At 40.4% G+C, this 20818-nt stretch overlaps 1 protein-coding gene across 3 annotated transcripts in view; it reads right to left on the bottom strand.

Annotated features, from left to right (window-relative positions):
- atrnl1b (attractin-like 1b) overlaps positions 1-20818 on the bottom strand; it is a 984325-nt gene that overhangs the window by 744735 nt on the left and 218772 nt on the right. For all 3 annotated transcript variants that reach the window (XM_073027828.1, XM_073027827.1, XM_073027826.1), the window contains exons 11-13: positions 18123-18207; positions 17219-17427; positions 1163-1281 (exon numbers count right to left, since the gene is read on the bottom strand). In XM_073027828.1, coding sequence (XP_072883929.1) covers positions 1163-1281; positions 17219-17427; positions 18123-18207 — 413 coding nt within the window. The remainder of the gene's footprint in view (positions 1-1162; positions 1282-17218; positions 17428-18122; positions 18208-20818) is intronic.

Below are 20818 nucleotides of genomic sequence, written 5' to 3'. Positions count from 1 at the left end.
ATCCTGTACACAATGTCACTGAGACCTAGGAATTGATTGTGGATTTCAGGAAGGGGAAACAGAGCGAATACAAGAGCCCGCATTGGCCCGGACTGGTATTACTCACCTCTCTCCCCACTCAAGTTCAAGTTCAATTATCATTCACCCACACACGAATATAGCCAAATAAAAAAAGCATTCTTCTGAGGCCAAGGTACAAAATACATTACCAACAGCACACAACACACTACACCTAGCACAAATAGCATATAAGCTACAATTTCAGAAAAAAAAACATGCACTCACAAAAAATAAAAAAGAAAGAAACCTCAACCTTCACTGGCACTGGTACACTGATCGTTATTAACAAAGCAACACTGCTACTTCCCATAACTTTCATGCACGCTAAACACATCAATAAGGTGACACATTATAGGTTTTAGGAAACTTACTCTTTTAAACTAATAACATGGATGTAGAGGAACTTTTTATTGTAATGATAAATTAAAAAGCAAAGCACCAGAATGAAAACACTAATTACCATTCTTCCCAACTGCTATGTTCCCAATACTCTCTGCTCAAACCAAGCAATGGGAAAATAACTACATTTTAAAATAAAGTACAATAAACCTCGACAAGCTCTGCTGATTAAAGAAATTAACCTGTAAATATCCACTGACTATAGAGTATTATACTGTTAATGTATATAAAGTTGAAATTGTTTCTAAAACAGACTGATTCATTCATCATCATGGAAGAAACTCAAGGATATTTAGTCAAAGTTCCAAGAAACAAGCACAAATAAATCTTAAGATTGTTTAAGATTCACAAGCAACAAAGATTCTAAATCATAAACAGCATTCAACTGAGAATTCAATTGGATTTTAAGCAGCACTCCTAACACACACTGTGCTATAGGACAAACACCTGATAACATTCTAGCAAGTTTACACTACCTGTCAAAGGTCATGTCACACATTTTACTCAAGAAAACCCAAGCTGTACAAGAGAATTTGTAAGCTTGTAATGTTATCAATACTTTGTATTCACTAGAATACATGTAAATTAGCTAATATGCTAAACAATCCTGAGAAGTTATTTTAAAAAATCAATAGCGCCAGTTCAAAATTCATCATGCAGACAATATTTACAGATAGGTGATACAGCTTATACTTTAACCCACCATAGTGCAATTGCTGCCAGCGGAAATGCACTTCTTGTCCTCACACCACTGACACCCATTTGTATTTGCTGTGCAGCTGGCACAATCTGTATATTTGAAACATCCTTCATCTGAAGCTACTGCAATAAAAATTGAAAAATTAACAACGTTAAAGGATTACCATACAAAAAGACATTTATCCAAATATCCAAGTTACAGATCATTAACATAAGTAGACATTTGGAGTCACAAATATCATCACAATCATCATAACAATATTTTCAACAACTTGATCAAGTAGCATTTCTACCTTTTAATAAAATTGCTGCTTAAAAAAGGCACCAAATGTAAACCAGGAAATTATAGGCCTGTGAATCTTACATCAGTTATGGGAAAGTTATTGGAAGGTATTCTAAGGGACCGGATATATAAGCATTAGGATAGACATGGACTGATCAAGGATAGTTAGCATGGCTTTGTAGGTGGTAGGTCATGCCTAACCAATCTTATAGAGATTTTTTGAGCAAGTTACCGGGAAAGTAGATGAAGGCAAGACAGTGGATATTGTCTACATGGTCTTTGGTAAGGCATTTGACAAGGTCCTGTATGGGAGGCTGATCAAGAAGGTGCAGTCACTTGGCATTCAGGATGAGGTAGTAAATTAGATTACACATTGGCTTTGTGGAAGAAGCCAGAGAGTGGTAGTAGAGGGTTGCCACTCTGAGTAGAGGCTTGTGAGTAATGGTGTGCCGCAGGAATCAATGTTGGGTCCATTGTTGTTTGTCATCTATATCAACGATCTGGATGATAACATGGCTAACTGGATCAGCAAATTGGCGGGTGACACCAAAATTGGAGGTGTAGTGGACAGCTAAGAAAGCAATCATGGCTTGCAGATGATGCTGGATCAGCTGGAAAAAGGAGCTGGAAATTGACAGATGGAATTTAATGCAGATAAGTACAAGGTGAGGCACTTCAGTAGAAGGTCTTACACAGTGAATGGTATGGCACTGAGGAATGTGGTAAAACAAAGGGATCTTGGAATACAGATCCATAATTCATTGGAAGTGCCATCACAGGTAGATAGGGCCATGAAGAAAGCTTTTGGCAGATTGGCCTTCATAAATCAAAATATTGAGTACAGAAGATGGGATGTTATGTTGAAGTTGTATAAGATGTTAGTGAGGTGTAATTTGGAGTACTGTGTGCAGTTTTGGTCAGCTACCTAAAGGAAAGATGGAAACAAGGTTGAAAGAGTACAAAGAAAATTTACAAGGGTGTTGCCAGGTCTGGAGGACCTAAGTATACAGAAAGATTGAATAGGTTACCAGTATATTCTTCAGAATGTAGAAAATTGATAGGAGAATTGATAGCAGTATACAAAATTATGAGGGGTTCAGATAGAGTAAATGCAAGTAAGCTTTTTCCACTGAGAACAGGTGGGACTATAACCAAAGGTCATGGGTTAAGGATGAAAGTTGGGAAGCTTAAGGGGAACTTGAGGGAAAACTTCTGCACTCAGAGGGTCTTGAGAGTGTGGAATGAGCTGCCAGCACAAGTGGTGCATGCCAGCTCGATTTCAATGTTTAAGAAAAGTTTGGACAGGTATGTGGATGGTAGAGATATGGAGAGCTATGGTTCCAGTGCGGGTTGATGGGAATAGGCAGCTTAAATGGTTTCCATACAGACTGGATGGGGTGAAAGGCCTGTTTCTGTGCTGTTCTTCTCTATGACTCTATGCCTCAGTATTTGAGATCCTGATCCCTGTAAAGAGGAATCATTTGTATTTCGAGCAGTTTTCATGTGAAGGAAATTAGAATAGAAAAAACAAAAGATTAGCACCTCACTTAGTGCTCAGAATGCATTCCCAACGATGAGATCACTAATATGATCACTGCTAAAAAGGGCTATTATTGCATTAAATTTTGAGATCAGTCAGTGACAGTACTGCTATGTCAGGAAGCTGATTATCGGCAACCTGGCAAAAATCCTATGATGAATTGTCCCATGAGCAAAAAAAAACTATTGAAAGAACTAAGCAGGTCAAGCATCATCTATGGAGGTGAAGGGGTGGCCATGTTTCAGATTCAGCATTTGCATGAGTACTGAAGAGGGCAGATTATCAGAATGAGGGATGACATAGGAGCTGGTAAGTGATAGGTCAAATCAGATGAGGAGGCAATGATGGGGAAGGGGAAAGTTGCAACAACTTCCTCTATGGTAAGGTGTGGGGAGGATTCCTGTTGACACTGATGTGGGGTGGGCAGGGATGAGCTGCTCAGATGTGGAACTCAGAGCTAGACCCTGGCATCTCCTTCATGCATTGACAGACTTCCCAGATCCACAGATCTGGACATGATAGAAGTTGCTGTTAACACCCTTCGTAACTGCACTTTGATGATTGATTCAAGTGTTTCATCATCGTGTGGAGCTGGTACTGCTAGCCCTGTCTGCCATCAATGCTCATATACGGCTTCTCCACACCGAGCAATGGACCATTTCATTACAGAAGCAAGACCAACAGACAGCAGGACTTGCACCAGGTTCCCAACAGAGCAGCAGGCAGCCCAAGTCAGTGCCATTTTGTTGTAATGTACAGGTGGAGGATGGGGGTGGGGGGGGGGGTGCAACTAGATTCTAGATCTACTAGAATGTTTAGACTTTCAGACAAGATTGCTGCTATGAATTGGCACTCCATGATATAACATTAAACAAAGCACCAATTTAGAAAACAAGTTAATATACATGCTCTGGCATTGGAGACGGTCCAGAGGAGGTTCACGAGAATGATTCTGGGAATGAAAAGTTTAATGTATGAGGAGCTTTTGATGGCTCTGCACCTATACTTGCTGGAGTTTAGTAGAATAAAGGGGAATCTCACTGAAACTTAACAATATTGAAAGGCCTAAATAGAGTGGATGTGGAGAGGACATTTCCTATAGTGGGTGAACCTAGAAACAAAGGGCACAGGCTCATAATAGAGGGGCATGTCTTTAGAACAGATGAGAAGAAATTTCTTCAGCCATAGGATGGGGAATCTGTGGAATTCATTGTGTGTATTTAAAATGGAGGTTGATAGATTCTTGAGCAGTCAAGGCATCAAAGATTAATGGGAGAAGGCAGGAGGGAGGCATTGAGAGGGATAATAAATCAGCCATGATGGAATGGTGGGGCAGACTCAATGGGCTGAATTGCATTATTCTGCTCCTATATCTTATGCTCTTATATATTTACATGTGCATACTTATTCTAATATTGCAGAATGACAATTATTTAAAGACCTGCATATTGTTTCAATGTACTGGAAAATAGTGTTCTGTTAATGTTAACTGTAGATTAAATAGTAACCAGGTCTCTGAACTATCCCAATCCATTCTTTAACTAATGAATCATTTCTCTCTATTCACACTTACCCCTCCTCTTACAGTACTCAAATGGCAATAGGAATGAAACTGTTCCCTCCTCTGTGTTTTTTCTATTCTCAAACCAGGTGCAAAAGGTACATAACAGTCCTAGAATTTCCTCCAAAGAAGCTAAATGTCAAGTTCAGAAATAAGCTTCCCTATCACCAAAAGGAAAATAAAATACTTGGAATAGTTTTTTTTATTGTGGCTATTGTTGTAACATATAAAACAGAGCAACCAAATTCCAAACCTTAAGATCCCATGAGTTTAGAAGAATAGTGGGCTATGAATAATCCTAGGTAATTTCTAAAGTAAGTACATGTTCGGCACAGCATTGTGGGCTGAAGGGCCTGAATTGTTCTGTAGATCTTCTATGTTTCTATGAGTTTGAGCATTATAATGATATTGGTTAAGGGATAAATGTTGGCTAGAACTTAGAACAATTCAGCACCGTACAGGCCTTTCGGCCCACAATGTTGTGCCAACCCTTAAACACTGCCTCCCATATAACCTTCCACCTTAAATTCCTTATATACCTGTCTAGTAGGCTCTTAAATTTCACTAGTGTATCTGCCTCCACCACTGACTCAGGCAGTGCATTCCATGCACCAACCACTCTCTGAGTAAAAAACCTTACTCTGATATCCCCCTTGAAAAAGGGAACTCCCAAATTCTTTGCCAAGTTGATGACATGGGATCTTTTATAGGCAACTGAAAACATTGGTAAGAATCATCTTAATAACTACCTGAAAGAGGATATTTTGCTATGATTTCAATACTTTTAGTGAATTGTATCAGTTGATGTTTCCTTGTGCCCAAGTCCCCTACATCTGAGTAAGATCACCCCTCATTCATCTGAACTCCAAACAACATATACACAAGCTGCCTAGTCTCTCTTGATAGGACAACCTTTTCACTCCAGGAATTATCCTGATGAATTCCCTTTGGGCTACTTCCATCGCTCCATCATTAATGAACTTCACCACCTAGGATATACCTTCTTCTCATTATTATGATCAAGGTGAAGGTACAGAAGCCTGAAGACACTCATTCAATGTTTTAGGAACTGCATGTTGCCCTCAGCCATCAGATTTCTGAACAGTCCATGGAACCATGGACACTACTTCCCTATTCCTCTTTTGCACAACTTAATTTATTTCTTATTGTAACTTAATAGTTATGTTTTTACGCCTTGTTCTGCTGCTACAGAACAAATTCCACAATGTATGTCAGTGACAATAAAACATTCTGATTCCTTGCTTTAGTAAGTGCACAATATTCAATTTTATGTAAAACATTTTTATTGTTAGAAAGATTCAAGTTTGTGATTGGATGTACCCAAGAGACTGGCTCAGCATTTACCAGCATAAACTGATACCACATTAATCCTCTGGAGTATTAAAACAGGATGAGAAAAGGACACATAAAAGAGCAAAAGTCAAAAAAGGCATAGAATCTTCCCAAATTAGTTATATAAAAACCTATAAAGATATCTAGGCTTCCAAAAGTGGTGTCAACACCACTTAACCTACAAACAAAAACTGAAATGGTACAGATTTCACTTCAATACAAAGAAGAAGACATTCAATTCAAAACTCTTTCAGAGTTTTAAAAGCTTTCAGAGTTGATACCACAGTGAAGTCTTTCTTTTCCACAAATTCCCACCCCTTGGCAGCTGATTTTGATTTCCTTTTGACTAATCCACTACCAAATTCTGAAAAGAACAACAAACTCAGCAGCAAACTTTCTAGAAATTTAAATAAAATATTTTAAGCATTAATCAATGAACAAATGAATTAACATTTAGAAATGTTAGGACTATAACTGGTTCTCTGGTGCTTGGGTTCCAAAAAGAAGCAGATTTTAATTTTAATGTTTCGGTGCAATAGTGTGTCAAATATAACAGACAAAGATTAAAACAGAACACAAAACATTGTTCTATTACAATTATTGTGGTTTTTAGTACACACTTTTGAGTCAGGAAATTGAAAACAGCTCAAAAACATAAAAGTGGGGCTAGTTAAGTGTAACCACAAGGTTAATTCTAAAGTTAATAGAAATTCAAAGCACATGATCAACCAATCGTCTTTTCAATTTACCCACAGTTTATATAGTGCTCACTGTTGTTTCAAGCATTTAGAACGTAGAATAGTACAGCACAGTACAGGCCTTTCGGTCCACAATGTTGTGCCAAGCCTTAAACCCTGCCTCCCATATAGCCCCCCACCTTAAATTCCTCCATATACCTGTCTAGTAGTCTCTTAAACTTCACTAGTGTACCTGCCTCCACCACTGACTCGGGCAGTGCATTCCACGCACCAACTACTCTCTGAGTAAAAAACCTTCCTCTAATATCCCCCTTGAACTTTCCTCCCCTTACCTTAAAGCCATGTCCTCTTGTACTGAGCAGTGGTGCCCTGGGGAAGAGGCGCTGGCTGTCCACTCTGTCTATTCCTCTTAATATCTTGTATACCTCTATCATGTCTCCTCTCATCCTTCTCCTCTCCAGAAAGTAAAGCCCTAGCTCCCTTAATCTCTGATCATAAAGCATACTTTCTAAACCAGGCAGCATCCTGGTAAATCTCCTCCGTACCTTTTCCAATGCTTCCACATCCTTCCTATAGTAAAGCGACCAGAACTGGACACAGTACTCCAAGTGTGGCCTAACTAGTTTTATAGAGCTGCAGCATTACCTCGCGACTCTTAAACTCTATCCCTTGACTTATGAAAGTTAACACTCCATAAGCTTTCTTAACTACCCTATCTACCTGTGAGGCAACTATCAGGGATCTGTGGACATGTACCCCAGATCCCTCTGCACCTCCACACTACTAAGTATCCTGCCATTTACTCTGTACTCTTCCTTGGAGTTTGTCCTTCCAAAGTGTACCACCTCACACTTCTTTGGGTTGAACTCCATCTGCCACTTCTCAGCCCACTTCTGCATCCTATCAATGTCTCTCTGCAACCTTTGCCAATCCTCTACATTATCTACAACACCACTAACCTTTGTCATCTGCAAACTTGCCAACCCACCCTTCTACCCCCACATCCAGGTCATTAATAAAAATCACGAAAAGTAGAGGTCCCAGAGCCGATCTGACACCACTATTCACAACCCTCCAATCGGAATGTACTCCCTCCACCATGACCCTCTGCTTTCTGCAGGCAAGCCAATTCTGAATCCACCTGGCTTAAGAGATGCCAGAAACAGCCAGTAGGAAAAATGAATCGATTTGGAAGATGCAATCATCGAAAGCATTGTATGAAGACAATATTATCTGCAACAAGTGGCTGCACTAATTTTATTCATTTGCAGTCAATCAAATAAATATCACTGAGTGTTGGTTGTCCACTGTACCCAACAATGACAGTGAAGCCCTGTGCAGAAGTTTTTAAAGTGGAAAAGCCATTGCAGTCAGACAGTTCCAATCTCTCCAACTCTAAGTCCAGGTCCAGTGGTACAGGTAGTCATCACAAACTGAGGTGTTCCTTGGTTGTGGTGGATAGCCATGACCACTTCTGTGCCTTATCAAGCCTTTCGCGCTCTGTCTTCACAGTAATGTGCCTAATTCACTGGGGTATGAGGTCTGCCAGCTACTCTCACTTGGTGTACCAGGACGTGGCCACTGTCACATACAAACAGCTAGTTGGAGCCTCAGGTGAGAACTGAATGTCCAGTGGGGCCCAAAGGTAAATGAGCTATCCCAAAATGGACACAAGCCCCTTCACCAGAGGTGCTAGCTCTCCCTGAACACCCCATATATGTCAGCATACACTAGATGAATTCCTCCATTGATAACGATGAGGAATGTAGGAACTATTACACAGTTTAATAGTATTGTAGTAGCATTACAGGTGTTATAACTGTTATAATTTATACTATATTTTATTTAAATGTTTAATCTGTTACTCAGTTAAATGGGAGTTGGTCTTTTATACCTTTTGAACTATTTCCATTTCTTTTAAACTTTGGCTAATTGGGGAAGCCACTTAATTGGGCCAAAATGTACAGGTCCCGAGTGTCCCAATTAACTATATTTAGTAATTCATGGAAAGTAATCCCACCAATGACAAAAGAAATCCCAATTATTCATCCTATTTTCCATTGCAACTTTTGTCCATTCTTTATTTGTCACAATACCTCTTTTCTGAACTCCATACTCTTCATACATCAATGGTTTTATCCTAAATATCAACTCTGTGAAGCTACTTTGGGAGCATATAATTTTATAAATATAAAAACACCATCATCCAGAATTGTTTGAAATCAAATGACCTTGCCTATTGTCTCAGTTTGTGCCTGCACCTGTATCACCCACCACACCTGACACTCCTCTGCCACCCCTTTTGCAGCACTCTGTGCTCGCCATTCCCAACATCCTTTGCTCCTACCAGATTTACAAACTCTCTCTCCCTCCTAGTTGTCAAGTACAGTACTGCACAAAAGTCTTTGGCACCCTGGCTATATATCCGTGCCTCTGACGTTTACACAATACAATGTATATATATAAAAAATTTAAATAAGTAGCACAAAAAGAAAGGAAAAATCAGCAATAAGGTAAAGTTCATGGATTCACCAAAATCTGATGGTGGAAGAGAAGAAACTGTTCCTGAAATGTTGAGTGCATGTCTTCAGGTTTTTGTACCTTCTCCTTTACAGTATCAATGAGAAGAGGGCATGACCTGGGTTATGGAGGTCCTTAATGATGGATGCCACCTCTTTCAGGTAACACCTTTTGAAAGTGTCCTGCATGCTGGGGAGGCTAGTGCCCATCGTGGAGCTGGTTGAATTAACAAATATCTCAGCTTGTTCTGACCCTTTGCAAGGGCCCCTCCATATCAGATGGTGATGCAACCACTTGGATTGCTCTCCACTGTACATCTGTAGAAATTTGCAGGAGTCTTTGGTGACATATCAAGCCCCCTCAAAATCCTAATGAAATATAGCCACTGTCATGCCTTCTTTGTATTCCATCAATATGTTAGATAGATAGCCTGAGATATTGACATCCAGGAACTTGAAACTGTTCACCCTTTCCACTTCTGATCTCTTGATGAGGACTGATGTGTGTTCCCCCAACTTCCCTTTCCCGAAGTCCATAATCAGTGATATTACTGATGTACCAACAATAGTTTTGTCAACAGCAAATTTATAGATGATATTTGAACTGTACCTAGCCACACATACGTGGATGCAGAGAGAGTAGGGCAGTGGGCTAAGCACCCATCCCTCAGATGACTATTCATGATTGCCATTGAAGAGAAGATTTTATTTCCGATCCACACAGCCTGTGGTTTCCCAGTTAGGAATTCAAGTATACAGTTGCAGAAGGAGGTACAGAAGACCAGGTTTTGGAGTTTGTTGCTTGTTGATTAGAACTGACATTCACCCATAAGTTAAAACTTAGGTACTTTGCAAGGATGAGTCAAATAATTTGTCAAACTTATATTTCCTAACACATTTAGAAGCAACATGAAGAAAAAAATTATAGATATGTTATGGAAGAGCATCACTAGTTGGCAAAAGAGGTGGGGGCGTGGCACTGTTGATCAGAGATAGTGTCAGATAGCAGAAAAGGTGGGCGTCATGGAGGGATGGTCTATGGATGGAGGTTAGGAACAGGAAGGAGTCAATAACTCTACTGGGTGTTTTTTATAGGCCTCCCAATAGTAACAGGGATATCGAGGTGCAGATAGGGAAACAGATCCTGGAAAGGTGTAATAATAACAGAGTTGTCATGATAGGAGATTTTAATTTCCCAAATATCGATTGGCATCTCCCTAGAGCGAGGGGTTCAAATGGGGTGGAGTTTGTTAGGTGTGTTCAGGAAGGTTTCTTGACACAATATGTAGATAAGCCTATAAGAGGAGAGGCTGTACTTGATTTGATATTGGGAAATGAACTTGGTCAGGTGTCAGATCTCTCAGTGGGAGAGCATTTTGGAGATAGTGATCACAATTCCATCTCCTTTACAATAGCATTGGAGACAGATAAGAACAGACAAGTTAGAAAAGCGTTTAATTGGATAAGGGGGATTATGAGGCTATCAGGCAGGAAATTGGAAGCTTAAATTGGGAACAGAGGTTCTCAGGGAAAAGTACGGAAAAAATGTGGCAAATATTCAGGGGATATTAGTGTGGAGTTCTGCATAGGTATGTTTAAATGAGAAAGGGAAGTTATGGTAGGGTACAGGAACAATGGTGTACAAAGGCTGTAATAAATCAAGACAAGAAGAAAAGCTTACAAAAGGTTCAGAGAGCTAGGTAATGTTACTTAGATTATAAGGCTACTAGGAAGGAGCTTAAGAAGGAAATTAGGAGAGCCAGAAGGGGCCATGAGAAGGCCTTGGCAGGCAGGATTAATGAAAACCCCAAGGCATTCTACAAGTACGTGAAGAGCAAGAGGATAAGACGTGAAATAATAGGACCTAACAAGTGTGACAGTGGGAAAGTGTGTATGGAACCGGAGGAAATAACAGAATTACTTAATGAATACTTGAACTTCAGTATTCACTATGGAAAAGGATCTTGGTGATTGTAGTGATGACTTGCAGCAGACTGAAAAGGTTGAGCATGTAGATATTAAGAAAGAGGATGTGCTGGAGCTTTTGGAAAGCATCAAGTTGGATAAGTCACCGGGACTGATGAGATGTAGACCAGGCTACTGTGGGAGATGAGGGAGGAAATTGCTGAGCATCTGGCAATGATCTTTACATCATCAAAGGGGACGGGAGAGGTTCCCAAGGATTGGAGGGTTGAGGATGTTGTTCCTTTATTCAAGAAAGGGAGTAGAGATAGCCCAGGAAATTATAGACCAGTGAGACTTACTTCAGTGGTTGGTAAGTTGATGGAGAAGATCCTGAGAGGCAGGATTTATGAACATTTGGAGAGGTATAATATGATTAGGAATAGTCAGCATGGCTTTGTCAAGGGCAGGTTGTGCCTTACGAGCCTGATTGAATTTTTTGAGGACGTGACTAAACTAATTGATGAAGGAAGAGCAGTAGATGTAGTGTATATGGATTTCAGCAAGGTACTTGATAAGGTACCCCATCGAAGGCTTATTGAGAAAGTAAGGAGGCATGGGATCCAAGGGGACGTTACTTTGTGGATCCAGAACTGGCTTGCCCACAAAAGGCAAAGAATGGTTGTAGATGGGTCATATTCTGCATGGAGGTCAGTTACCAGTGGGTTGCCTCAGGGATCTGCTCTAGGACTCTTACTCTTCGTGATTTTTGTAAATGACCTAGATGAGGAAGTGGAGGGATGGGTTAGTAAGTTTGCTGATGACACAAAGGTTGGAGGTGTTGTGGATAGTGTGGAGGGCTGTCAGAGGTGCAGCGGGACATTGATAGGATGCAAAACTGGACTGAGAAGTGGCAGATGGAGTTCAACCCAGATAAGTGTGAAGTGGTTCATTTTGGTAGGTCAAATATGATGACAGAATATAATATTAATGGTAAAATGCTTGGCAGTGTGGAGGATCAGAGGGATCTTGGGGTCCGAGTCCATTGGACGTTAAAAGCAGCTTTGTAGGTTGACTCTGTGGTTAAGAGGCATACGGCGTATTGGCCTTCATCAATCGTGGAATTGAATTTAGGAGCCGAGAGGTAATGTTGCAGCTATATAGTACCCTGGTCAGACCCCACATGGAGTACTGTGTTCAGTTCTGGTCACCTCACTACAGGAAGGATGTGGAAACCATAGAAAGGGTGCAGAGGAGATTTAGAAGGATGTTGCCTGGATTGGGGAGTGTGCCTTATGAAAACAGGTTGAGTGAACTCGGCCTTTTCTCCTTGGAGCGAGGAAGGATGAGAGGTGACCTGACAGAGGTGTATAAGATGATGAGAGGCATTGATCGTGTGGATAGTCAGAGGCTTTTTCCCAGGGCTGAAATGGTTGCCACAAGAGGGCACAGGTTTAAGGTGCTGGGGAGTAGGTACAGAAGAGATGTCAGGGGTATGTTTTTTTACTCAGAGAGTGGTGAGTGCGAGGAATGGGCTGCCGGCAACGGTGGTGGAGGCGAATACGATAGGGTCTTGTAAGAGACTTTTGGATAGGTACATGGAGCTTCGAAAAATAAAGAGTTATGGTAAGCCTAGTAATTTCTAAGTTAGGGACATGTTCGGCACAGCTTTGTGGGCCAAAGGTCCTGTATTGTGTTGTAGGTTTTCTATGTTTCTAGTACAGTGAGTCTATCTACATTTTGATTTCAACTTGTGTGCCCAATTAGCTTCCTTGAGTACTGATGGAAATGGCAAACAGCAATATTTGGATGTCACAAAATAAATTAAGAAGTCTGGCTCTTGCATTGGAATGATTCAATACATCTACCTACCCTTAGTTCCATGTACAAATAGCAAATCTAATTTAAAACATTCTATCAGCTTTCCTTTCACCAATAGTCTGCTTTCCTGTTTTCTGTAGGATGTAATGTACATGTTGTGATGGTCACTAATTAAACCCTAAGGCTTAGATCTACCTAAAACCACAAGATATACAGAACAGCCCTCATAAATTGTGTCCGTCTTTTTGACATTTGTCAACATCCAGATATGTTTTAAGGAAATGACAATCAGTTTTTCCTGAGATAATAGAATTCTTGAATTTCTGTCTGTTTCTGTAGAGGAATTATTTTTGTTAGATTTCTACAATATAGAATATATGACACATAATGAATCAAAATCATGCCATACTCTCTTGCAGTGAAGGCAGACCTCCAACATGATTTATGTCATTGGTTCAAAACAATGATATACAGATTGCAGCTATTTAAAACTTAATTTGAGAGATACAATCCTACAGTATGTAAACAGGCCTTTAAACCCAACATGTCCATGTTGACTGTGTTGCTCATCAAACTAGTCCCATCTGTCCATGTTTGGCCCATAGCCCTCTAAAACTCTCCTATCCATGTACTTATATAACTGTGAATACATGTTGCTAAGTGCCAGTATTTCCACCAGTGCATCACACATAAGTTCCACCCTTTGCAGGAAAAAGGTACCCCTGATTTCCTTCTAAATCTCATGCTTCTGATTTCTAAACCTATGCTCTCTTGTTCCTGTAACAGAAATCCTTTGACTAAAACATGATTTCATTCTAAGAAAATACAAGTCTCAAAATGGTTGGTTCTTCAGAATAAGGAAAACAATTCTAACCCAAAATTGTTGCAGGCTAATTAGCCTCTTATTGGACCAGTTACCTTTCCCAAAGGCAAATCATGCAACTGCAAAATACAAATCACACATAACAAGACTGCCCTGTTTCTTTAAGGCCACTGAATTTATTTCATATCAATATGCTACTAAAACTCTCATGCTCTGTTTGTCTGTTTGTGACCTCCAAGTTGCCCAAACGGTGCATCACAGTGGCACTTTTTTTCGCTAAATCGACTTAAAATGCACTAACTTACAGAATATGCAAAGTTCAGGGTTATATATTCATATAAAATTGCTCACTCGTCAAACAACAGGCCCCACTTTCCACAACCCAAGCCAATTCCACCTTTAATGGAAACCGCGACGCGACACCACGACGCATGCGCACGGCCAGCCTCAGCAGCGCCTCACGATGCTCACAGCAATGACACCAAGCAGAGCAAAAGGGCAGGGCAGCTCTATTTCGAGTGCTCACATTCTGCTAATCACCATCAGCATGTGCAGGATTGGGACAGATCAAACTGCCACCTATCAATAAGAGATATTTAAATCTTATCGTAATTACGTACTTCGAAACACCCATCAAACCCTTTGCTGCTGTCAGAGGACAGCGGTGGCTATATCACCTCCATTTAGGAGAGTGCCAACCACATCATCAAGAATAATCAGTATCCTGGAGGCTTTTGTGTTACTGGTTCGTATCTTCCATCCAGCATTAAGGCAAAAAAAATATGGTCAGCCTAATTATGCCACATGGAAAGAGAAGGGGACATTATGGTCAAGCGATGACGCCAAACGTCATTGGGAAGTGGCAAGGAGAGGGAGAGAACAAGAATCGGATGAGGCCAGGGCTGCACAACTCCAGGATCAGAGACAAAGAACAAACAGCAGAAGAGATGAAGAGATGGGGGGTGAAAGGGCTGCACATTTCCAGAATGACAAAAACAGGCACAGAAGGAGGAGCGAGGAAGAGACAAAGGAGCTGAGAAATGCATGTCTCCGGGATCAGAGACAAAGAATAAACAGCAGAAGAGATGAAGAGATGGCAGGTGAAAGGACTGCACGTCTCCAGAATGACAACGAAAGGCAGCAGGGTGGCAGATCAACCAGAAAGTGCCATCAAAAGTGTCCTTCGTTAAATGAGGAGGAGCTATATTTGCCTTGCTATGCGTCTTTCTTCTTTAATAAACACCAGACTGGTTTTTCTTTTTTAAATTTCCAAAGCACATCACACCAGACTGCACTACCTTTCTCGCAAAGGGTGCTCCAACGGGTCACCTGGTTGTCTAGTTTCTCCTAATGATGAACTCTGGAAAGAGAGTCAAATGAAACATAGCAAATAACAAGCAACTTGTCATCAATTCACTCGAATATCACACAAAGGTCTAGCAGCATTTGCAAAACAAAATGGCCAATATTTCAGGATGACATCCTTAACGTCAACTGTCCATTTCCCTCCATTGATGTTGCCTGACTTGCTGAGTTCCTCCAACAGTTTGTTTTTGCTCCTGATACTAGCATCTATAATCACTTGTCTCTCACAGGTAGCCAAATTGCCAATTATAAATCATGCGGTTTTGCAAATTGTTAAGAACTTCAGTTTTTGCAAACTAGCTTTCCCTAAATTCCACTGGATAAATGCATCACTTGGCCATAGAAAGAAAAAATAAATTAGATGCCCAACCTGTACCAAGGTAGTTGCATTATTAACATTCGAACAGTTGTGACACTTTGACAGTTGGCAACAGCACTGTAAATTAGAAATACAATGAGAAAACTAAAATAGAACATAGGGGAAAGAGAGAATGAAAAATAGTGATATCACTCAGATCAATAATCAGCTTTCAGAAGAAAGTTTTGTTCTTTGAGTAAAAATTGCTATTGTTTTAATGCAAAGAGTAATGACAACTGGGCATGACAATTAAAGGCTTCAGAAAACATTGGTACGATTTATTCCTGAGGTATTTATCCTTTTCACCGCTTAGAGCTGTGCTACTGCCAAGATCACAACATACGAAATCTTCACTGCCTCCTTAACTAACATGTTCTTGAGCAGAAGCACTCGAAAGAAAATTGCTAGAACTTAGTTCCAGAAAATAAAACCTAGAAATATAACCATATACAAGCAGTCCTCAGTAACACACAGATTCCATTCCTGAGAACTATCCATAACCTGATTTCTCCGTAATTCAGAAAGGTCTATTTTCTATGGCAACTATAAGTTCTACAGGGTATGTCTAGTGAAACAATATGGGTTAGAATCCCTCTACATACTCTTGCTGTAATTGTTTCATTTCACAGAATAATGACCTTAACACTACCTATTAACATCTAGGCATTAATGAATATCACAAAATATTTTACTACTACTACAAGCTTGAAGAAAATGTTTTAAACATGTATGGATGGATTAGCATAGTCACATTTCCAAATGTCAAGCCATTTGTTACTCAGGGAGCCCTTATATTCACTGCCAATAGATGTTCCTCCAATTTCACTGACATAAATATTAGAATATTTGTATAATTGGTATAAATATTGGTAATGTTACGTACCCGTGACACGTGACAGTGGTGTACTTGTCACATGACTGGTGTTGAAGCTATACTGGACTTGAGGTAATGGTCTTGTGATGGTGGAGTGACGTCATTTTCCCGCCAGTAGAGGTCATGTGACAGGTTTTTTTTACAGGGTATAAAAGGAGGACCCCTCCCTGTGAGGAGGGGCAGTTCGTGGCTGGATTTGCCATGTTGACTTCATGCCACTGCGTGATTTAATATCATGACGCAGTGTGGTTGAAAGATGGAGTTTTATTTAATGCCTAAAGTTTAAAAGGTCATTGCCAGCAGTTTCTTTATAATACTGCTAGTTGAGAATCAGTGGAGAGTGAAGATCGGAGTTCGGGAGTTAAAAGATCGAGGAAAGTCGATTTCGACGGTGAAACAGGTTCGACCTTGTTTGATCCTCATTCGGAAGGAATTCGTTGACAGTGCTAGTGTTAATCCCTGTGAAATAGCAGAAAGGATTGAGTACAGTGTTGTAAAGGAAAGGTCAGTGCCTTCAAGCCGTTTCATTTTCCATCTTCGTAAATTCTTCGTGGAAAAATGTTCAACTGGGAATCGCAACAACACGACGTGAAAGAGAATTTAAATCATCTTAAAAAGTCTCTCCCTTAAATGGACTGTAAGCATTTTGAACTTTTGAAATCTACTTTGAAGAACTGTTTTTGCAACATCGCTTTAAGAACTGTTTAAGCTTCATTGCTTTAAGAACTGTTTAAGCTTTATTGCTTTAAGAACTGTTTAAGCTGCCGCACAGCAGCTGATTTCAGGTTACGTGAGTGGTTTGTTTACTTTTGGGGTTTGTTTTTCAGTGTTTAATAAACGTGTTATTTATTATAAAAACCCTGCCACACTCACATATTTATTGTTGCTGAATCCATAACAGTAAAATAAAGGGTTCAAGGAATAATTTAGTTTTAGCTATTACTATGTTTTATCAGTACTTACGGGCTTTGAGGGAGCATTTTACTTCATGGAAACTACTGTTGCTCTGTCCATGTTCCCATGGAGTACAGTGATGTTTCTGCCACAAACATCTGATGCCCGGGCCAGCAGTTATGCAGAGGTCTTCACTGAAAGCCTCACAGTTTGGAGGCTTGTACACAAGAACATCATTCAAAAGCATACTGGAGAAGCCACCAAACACATACATTGACCTAGAAGAAAAAAAGTATTAGCTTCTTTTACTTTGGTTACAAATTTTAGTGATTTAATCCAATGTACACAAATTTATGAAACAAGATGAAAATTTCTATCAGTAATCTTTCTTTTTCAATCTTTTTATTGAATTTTTCAAAAACAGATATGTAACGGAATTTCTATCAGTAATCTGATTCAAGTATATCCATATTTATTCTACTCCACCAGTTATACTTTGAATCAGAGAGAAAAAAAAATCAACATCCAACAACAAACAAGGAATTACTATAAAATCAACTGTTTCAATACTGATTGAATGTTCTAAAGGTTTGAAGTGGATACTTCCATGCCGTTTCAACCAGAGAACAAATACAATAATCGCATGGGAGCAGAAAACAGGATTAACCCTAATGAATAGGAACTGCTGAAGGGTCTCGGCCCAAAACATCGACTGTACTTTTTTCCATATATGCTCCTGGTCTGCTGAGTTCCTCCAGCATTTTATGTGTGTTGCTTGGAGTTCCAGCATCTGCAGATTTTTTCGTTTATACAAAAATTTACTTTTTTTAAATTGAGGTCCCTCTTTGCAAATCAATGGTCTGTTGATGGTTCCTTCACATTTCACTTTTATTAACAATTTATACAAGGTTATAAAAAAAATCATTAATGACCGCCTGAGGAAAAAGAGTTAAGCAGAGAGTGATAGACTTACCCATTGCTGACGACTGCTGAATGCCCAAACCTATTGAGATCACGATGCAAATTGGGCTTCGGAAGAACACTCCATTCATCGCAAGCTAGATAAACAGAGCAACAATTATATTGGTAGCTATCGTAATGCTTAAAAGGTGAATGGCAAATTAACTTGCAATTAGCAAAATACTTGTCAAATCATTACTTGCTTGCAATTTAAAATAGAAAAAAATGGACTGATTAAAATGTTAACAAGGTGGAAGAGCAGATGGAACAAAAGATAAAGTCATTTGTTAAAATGCAAAATACCCTTGCAGTGCAATGATACCTGAAGCAAAGAGTGGCATCAGAGGTAAAGATCATCTGTACCATAGAACACACACAAAATGCTGGAGGAACTCAGAAAGACCTGCCGAAGGGTCTTGGCCCAAAACATTGACTGTACTTTTTCTACGGATGATGCCTGACCTGCTGGGTTCCTCCAGCATTTTGTGTTCATAGATTGGATTTCCAGCATCCAGCAGATTTTCCCTTGTTTGCTATCTATACCATATCCTCTTTTGCTCTTTTACCTAATAAAGTGGCCACTGAGTGTATTTCTGCATGTCCGTGGTCCTCTGCTGCTACAGCGCATCCACTTCAAAGTTCAACACGCTGTTTGTTCAGAGATGCTCTTCTGCACAGCACTGCTGTAACATGTAGTTATTTGAGTTACTGTTGTGGTCCTGTCAGCTTGAACTAGTCTGGCCATTCTCATAGAAACAGAGAGATATATAGAAAACCTACAGCACAATACAGGCCCTTCGGCCCACAAAGTTGTGCCGAACATGTTCCTACCTTAGAAATTACTAGCTCTCCTCTGATCTTTCTCATTAACAAGGTATTTTGGCCCACAGAACGGCCACTCACTGGATTTATTTTTTCTTTTTCTATGAACTTTAGTGACTGATTTGTGTGAAAATACCAGACGCTCATCAGTTTCTGAGATAATCAAACTACTCTATCTGGCACAAACAATCATTCCACACTCAAAAATCACTCAGAAAACATTACTTCGCCATTCTAATGTTTGGTATGAACAACAAATTAACCTTTTCTGTATACTTTTCTGCACTGACTTGCTGCCATATGATTGGCTAATTAGGTATTTGTATTAACAAGCAAGTGTACAGGTGTATCTAATGAAGTGGCCTGTGAGTGTATATCATATAGCTTGCTATAAGCTCACCATCACTACAAATGTAACGGATCAAAGATGGACGTGCCTTAAATTGATAATGAAGACAGTATATGTTCCTGGAAGATTCAGAACAAGAAGGCTGAGAGTGAACTGCTGATTTTTTCAGAGCAAAGGGAGTTTTTTACTAATCAGGTTAAAGAGAGGCAAGACTGCGCAGGTGCGTGACGTCAGCCAGTAGAGCGCGAAAGACTTAAAAAGAAGGCAGCCATATCCAGCGGGCAGCAGAGTGGTAGGGCTTTGGCTCATCAGGCTTAGTCTGTATGTGTGTGAGGCCAGTCTTCTGTGCTCAGTGTCAGATGTGGGGGGTCCTGGAGTCTCCCAGCCTACCGAACGGCCATATCTGCACCAGGTGTGTCGAGCTGCAGCTCCTGAGAGACCGAGTAGGGAACTGGAGATGCAGCTCCAGGATTACTGCCTGTGCCACATGACAGTGAGAATAGGAATAGGATGAGTTCGAGGATAAATGCGTGTCCTTGGGATTGGAGCAGGGGCAGGGATTCAGATTTCTGGATCATTGGGACCATTTTTGGGGCAGGTGTGACCTGTACAAAAAGGACAGGTTGCACTTGAATCCCAGGGGACCAATATCCTGGCGGGGAGGTTTGCTAAGGCTACTGGGGAGAGTTTAAACTAGAATTGTTGGGGGGTGAAAACCAAACTGAAGAGACTGGGGAAGGGGAGGTTAGCTTACAAATAGAGAAAGCTTCTAGACATTCCGAGAGGGAGGATAGGCAGGTGATAGAGAAGGGACGCGCTCAGACCGAAGGTTTGAGATGTGCCTATTTTTATGCAAGGAGTGTTGTGAACAAAGCAGATGAGCTTAGAGCATGGACCCCACATGGAGTACTTTGCTCAGTTCTGGTCGCCTCACTACAAGGAGGATGTGGAAGCCACAGAAAGGGTGCAGAGGAGATTTACAAGGATGTTGCCTGGATTGGGGAGCATGCCTTATGAGAATAGGTTGAGTGAACCCGGCCTTTTCTCCTTGGAGCGAAGGAGGATGAGAGGTGACCTGATAGAGGTGTAGAAGATGATGAGAGGTATTGATCATGTGGATCATCAAAGGCTTTTTCCCAGGGCTGAAATGGTTGCCACAAGAGGGCACAGGTTTAAGGTGCTGGGGAGTAGGTACAGAGGAGATGTCAGGGGTAAGTTTTTTACTCAGAGAGTGGTGAGTGAGTGGAATGGGCTGCCGGTAACGGTGGTGGAGGCAGATACGATAGGGTCTTTTAAGAGGCTTTTAGATAGGTACATGGAGTTTAGTGAAATAGAGGGCTATGAGTAAGCCTAGTAATTTCTAAGGTAGGGATGTGTTCAGCACAACTTTGTGGGCCGAAGGGCCTGTATTGTGCTATAAGTTTGCTATGTTTCTATGTTTCTCATCAATTTCAACTGTAGGTTTTATATAACATAATTTTGCTTCAAAAACATATAATTAACTTCTAATATATTTGGCATAAGACATCTCTATCTTA

Source organism: Hemitrygon akajei, chromosome 23, assembly GCF_048418815.1.
Source record: "Hemitrygon akajei chromosome 23, sHemAka1.3, whole genome shotgun sequence".
NCBI lineage: Eukaryota > Metazoa > Chordata > Chondrichthyes > Myliobatiformes > Dasyatidae > Hemitrygon > Hemitrygon akajei.
The sequence above is the reverse complement of the archived record's forward strand: the minus strand, read 5'-3'. Positions and strand labels throughout refer to the sequence as shown.